This window comes from Lathyrus oleraceus, chromosome 7 (assembly GCF_024323335.1).
Source record: "Lathyrus oleraceus cultivar Zhongwan6 chromosome 7, CAAS_Psat_ZW6_1.0, whole genome shotgun sequence".
NCBI lineage: Eukaryota > Viridiplantae > Streptophyta > Magnoliopsida > Fabales > Fabaceae > Lathyrus > Lathyrus oleraceus.
Genome location: NC_066585.1, coordinates 260,674,745 through 260,680,164, shown reverse-complemented (window position 1 = coordinate 260,680,164; position 5,420 = coordinate 260,674,745). Strand labels below are relative to the sequence as shown.

The window sequence follows — 5,420 nt, the reverse complement described above, 5'->3', positions numbered from 1 at the left end:
ATCCAAAAGCTCAACAAAAATCTGGAGTTGACTCTTGAAATGAATAGGCAAGCACGTCTGGTTTCTGAGATTCATACTCGTGAACTTGAGAACACCATTCATAAGTACAAGGATGCTTGGGAACATGAGACGTTGAGGACTAAAGAGTCTGAAAGAGTTTGTACACGTTTGAATTATCAGTTGGAACAGGCCAATGCTAGGACCCATGCACTTGAAGGTATGGATCAGGATGCTGCCTATCTGATGTTGCTAAATAAGTGCAGATACTCGAGAAACCTCTATAGAGACATAAAGGTGACTAAGGCTGAAGACTTGCGCATCATTCAAGACCTCCAAGGACTTTACACTGAGTAGAAGGGAAAAAAATTTAGGCTGTCCAGATTTGCAAATTCCATCATGCAAGAGTTACCTGAGAAATTACAAGAAGTTTATTGGTGCATGTGTCCAGAGAACACTCCGCATCAAGTTTTTAATTTCATTAAATTTTGTAAGATGATGTTGGAGGGGCTGACTACCGACCTTGCTACGGTTCGGAAAGCTTGTATGCCGTAGGCATTTGTTTGTATTTGAACTTTGTTCTAAATTAATTAAAAAATCGCTTTTGGGATTCATTTTAGTGTGTTTTATTGCTTTATTTCTTTAAATACTCGCGAACAAATGTTCTGGCATTTCTGAAATGAATAACTGAAACTAACCAAGAGTTTTGCAAACAAAATGCATCCATACATGCATTCATACATTTTCAAAATAGTGTCTCACTTCGTCCTTTCTTCCTCCAGTTTCACGTTGAATCTTCAACACCCATACAATACTCGCGCCAGAGCAAGACAAAGGATGGCTGAACAAGAGCAAGAGAGCGCTCGAGTTAGAGTCTAATTAGACGAGATCAAAGGGGGAATGTACCAGATGAGGGAAATATTACAAGCTTTGACTTTCAGATTTGAAGCTCCACAAACGACCATGATTCCAGAGATCACGGGCCCAGCAGTTGAAGTCCAACTTCAGAGGTCTTTACCTTCGACCCTGCCTCCATATGGGCTACCTTACGACTTCATCCCTCGAGTGGAAGTAGTACACAACATGGGGCAATCTGTCTAACAAGCTGTGCCATTGCCGGTTTACACCGATGCACGCCCAGTCGTCCACACTGTTACTCCACCAACTGCTTATGTTAGGCCTGTTCCGCACTTTGAAGATCAACATCATCTATATCAGACTACCAAATCAACTGTCAGTGGTAACAAAGTGAGATTTGAAGATTTCAGAGAAGTGAAGGAGAACATGCAACTCCTTGAGAAGAAGTTCTGAGCATTGGAAGGAGACCATGTCTTTGGTTCTGCTGCCAAAGAAATGTGCCTTGTATCTGGGTTGGTGATTCCGACTAAGTTCAAAACTCCAGATTTTGACAAATACAAGGGGCATACTTGCCCAAAAAGCCACCTCATCATGTATTACCGTAAAATGGCTGCTCACGTGGAGGATGACAAGCTGATGATCCACTGTTTCCAAGATAGCTTGAGTGGGGCTCCTTCCAAATGGTATTTGAGCCTGGACCAAAGTAGGATCAGATGTTTTCAAGACCTATCAGATGCATTCATCAAACATTACAAATACAACATGGACATGGTGCCGGATAGAAGACAGCTGCAAAGCATGTTCCAGCACGACAAAGAGTCCTTCGAGGAGTATGCTCAGAGATGGAGGGAACTGGCTTCTCAAGTCGAACCACCTCTTGCCGAAAAGGAACTGGCTGAGCTATTGATTGACACTGTCCAACCCCAATTCTTTGAGAAGATGGTTGTTAGAGCTTCTTTGGGTTTCTCCGAGCTTGCTGCTATAGGAGCTCGCGTTGAATATGGCTTAAGAAATGGTAAACTTGTAGTTGTGGCCAGAACTTCAAGTGCTAATCCGAAGAAGTTCTCTGGAGGGTTTCCCCAAAAGAAGGAAGGTGAAACTAATGTTGTGTCTATTGGCCAAGGAAGAGTCCCTCCAAGAAGAAGACAACAATAATATTCGCAACAGTAGTATGTTCGATAACCCTTTCCATATCAGCAACCTGTGTATCCCGTCCAGTACGCCCCACAACCGTACATAACTGCTGTGACGCACGCCTTCAATCAACAACCTGATCAGGCCTATCAACCACCTCCAGTTTATTGACCAGCTCCAGTTCAACAACGTGCTACTGTTCCCCCGGTTTATCAGCAAGCACCAGCAGCTCCTGTCAATCAACAGCCGAGAGCTCAAGCTCTGAGACAAAATGCTCAAAATCAAAATAGGAGACAGGGGGATAGGGCAACCTTCAATCCAATTCCAATGTCATATACTGAGCTTTATCCCTCTATATTGCAAAAGGATTTGGTGGTTCCTAGACCTATGGGATCTCCACCTGGTCGTCTGCCTCCATGGTACAACCCTAATGCACACTGTCCTTTTCATGAGGGTGCCCCCCGGGCATGACCTAGAGGGTTGTTATGCTTTGAAGCATAGGGTTCAGGAGCTTATTGATAGCAAGGTTCTATCTTTTAGGGATATGGGACCAAACGTGAAGAATAATCCTCTTCCTCCCCATGGAGACCCTATAGTGAATGCAATTGAAGATGCCTCTGATGGTGTTATGGTTAAGAAAGTTGATGATGCTAAGACTCCTTTGGCAACATTCCACGCCGGATTGGTGGAAGCTGACCTGATTAATGTTTATCATAACAGCTGTGAAGAGTGTGCCACACACTCAAGGGGGTGTCAGACGATACGAGATAATATTCAAGACTTGATGAAAAAAGTAGTGCTTCAAATCTCCAGTATTGCAAAGAATGAAGATGTGTCAGTAATTGAACCTTGTTTCAATTTACCTGGACCGATTGAAATCCCTTACTATAGTAATAGAATGGTGCTTGCGAATAGTCATCTGTCACCTGTTGAGATCTGTATGCCTATGTCGCTTCCATATGAAATCACCAAGGTTGTGCCTTAGAAATATGAGATTATCATTGTGGACAAGATCGTTGAAGAAAGTGAGGACGATGAAGTGACAGAAACTGCGATTAAGGACGTCACAAATATTGCAAGAATGAGTAGAATGACCCGTAGTGGTCGAATTTATACGCCTGAATTCAATGTTACTCCTCAAGTTCCAGCCAAGGAATCTACAGTTATAGCTCCTACTAAAGAACCCGAAGTGGTCCAATTTGAAGATGTTGTTGAATTCTTTAAGTTGATCAAGAGAAGTGATTACAAAGTTGTGGATCGGCTACATCAGACACCATCTAAGATTTCTATTTTGTCTCTGCTAATGAACTCCCAAGCCCATAGGAAGGCTTTGTTGAAGGTGCTTGCCCAAGATCATGTAACACAAAGCATAACAGTAGACCAGTTTGATGGGGTGGTTGCAAACATCACAACTTGCAATACTTTAAGCTTTAGTGGAGAGGAATTACCTGAGGATGGACAAAATCACAATCATGCTCTCCATATCTTAGTGAAGTGCAAAGATGATGCTTTGGCAAGAGTATTGGTTGATATCAAATCTTCTCTAAATGTGATGCCAAAGAGAACACTCGCCAAGTTATCTTACCAAGGACCAGCTATGAAGCCCAGTGCCTTGATAGTGAAAGCTTTTGATGGTTTCCAGAGAACCGTGATTGGAGAGGTAGATTTGCCCATATTGATTGGCCCTCACATATTCCCGATTACTTTCCAAATCATGGATATTAATCCGGCGTACAGTTGCTTATTGGGGCGTCCCTGGATTCATGTTGCAGGGGAAATTACCTCCACTTTACATCAGAAAATGAAGTTTGTAGTGGACAATCAATTGATCATAATTTCTAGGGAGGGGGAATTTGTGGTCAGCCACCTTTCATCCTTCAGGTATATCGAGGCTGATGAGGATGCTTTGGAAACTTCTTTCCAAGCTCTTGAAATAGCCAACGCCACTTTTATGGAGATGAAGGACCCTATTGGGAAAGCTTGTTCATCTTTCGCTTCTCTGAAGAGCGTAAAGTCTAGTATTGAAGGAGGAAACCCTGAAGGTTGGGGTCAGCTTATTGATGTTCGTGAGAAGCATGATCGCTTTGGTATGAGATATGTGTCTTCCGCTGCAAAAGGAGCTCGGGTCCCTGCAAAGGACAACACCTGAAGCATCCAGGAAGTATTCCTCAGTACAGGATTCATCCATGGAGATCAGGTCAACACAATTGAAGACAACACTAAAGATGAAGATGAGCCATGTTTAATTTACCGGTGTGAGACAACTTTGAACAATTGGAAGGCGGTTGAGATCCCCGAAATTTTTCCTTTGTCAAAGTAATAATTTTTGTTTTTCTTTTCAAATCTTTAGCTCTGCCCAAGGCTAATGGATCATGTTATGGGGCCCCTTTTCATTTTCAAATAATCATTATTAGTGAATAAAAGACATTTTGTTAAATTCTTATTATTCATTTATTTGCTTTCTCTTAAGAAAATAATAATCTTTTCAAACAAAAAATGTTTCATTTGTGCATCTTTTTTTTTTTACTTTTCTAAAATAATCAATCATTCAAACATGCAGAATAAATGATAACCCCGTTGAATCCAGTGACTTCACTCCCTCTCATAACTTTAACTACCCCATCTACCAAGCAGAAGAAGAGGGTGAAGAAGATTGTTACATCCCCAATGAATTGGAAAGGTTGCTCGAGCACGAGTCCAAAGCCCTTCAGCCACATGAAGAACTGGTGGAAACAATCAACCTTGGCACAGAGAAAGAGAAGAAAGAAGTCAAAGTTGGGACCACACTTGAAGCAAGCATCAAAGAGAGATTGGTTAAGCTGCTACAAGAATATATGGACGTACTTGCATGGTCATACCAGGATATGCCAGGCCTGGACATTGACATCGTTGAACACAAGCTGCCGCTTCAGCCAGATTGCCTGCCAGTAAAACAGAAACTCTGAAGAACAAGACCAGATATGGCTTTGAAGATTCGTGAAGAAGTCAAATGATTATTTGACGTTGGTTTCCTCGCAGTGGCGAAGTACCCACAATGGGTAGCTAATATTGTACCTGTGCCTAAAAAGGATGGAAAGGTGAGGATGTTTGTTGACTATAGGGATCTAAGCAAAGCTAGTCCAAAGGACGATTTCCCTCTACCACACATTGATACTCTGGTAGACAACACTGCAAGTTTTGCTGTATTCTCCTTTATGGATGGATTTTCTGGATACAATCAAATCAAGATGGCTCCAGATGACATGGAGAAGACCACTTTTATTACCCCTTGCGGCACTTTTTGCTACAAGGTGATGCCTTTCGGTATCAAAAATGTTGGGGCATCTTACCAAAGAGCTATGGTCACTCTTTTTCATGATATGATGCACAAGGAGATAGAGGTTTATGTCGATGACATGATCGCTAAATCTCAGAATGAAGAAGATCATATC

General features: G+C 42.0%; 1 protein-coding gene across 1 annotated transcript; it reads left to right on the top strand.

Moving 5' to 3' along the window:
* The first annotated feature begins 1,617 nt into the window (after positions 1 to 1,617).
* LOC127103311 (uncharacterized) lies at positions 1,618 to 4,138 on the top strand. Its single transcript, XM_051040579.1, has 4 exons — positions 1,618 to 1,948; positions 2,165 to 2,408; positions 2,491 to 2,890; positions 2,975 to 4,138. Exons 1-4 carry the CDS (start codon positions 1,618 to 1,620, stop codon positions 4,136 to 4,138), a joined length of 2,139 nt encoding a protein of 712 aa, XP_050896536.1.
* The last annotated feature ends 1,282 nt before the right edge of the window (positions 4,139 to 5,420 follow it).

Excerpts from the sequence above, each read along its gene's own strand:
- LOC127103311 (XM_051040579.1), top strand. The coding sequence starts at position 1,618 with ATGGACATGGTGCCGGATAGAAGACAGCTGCAAAGCATGTTCCAGCAC. Across the intron at positions 1,949-2,164 it reads GTTTCCCCAAAAGAAGGAAG|CTCCAGTTCAACAACGTGCT; the intron begins GTGAAACTAATG and ends TTTATTGACCAG. Across the intron at positions 2,891-2,974 it reads CTTACTATAGTAATAGAATG|AAATATGAGATTATCATTGT; the intron begins GTGCTTGCGAAT and ends GTTGTGCCTTAG.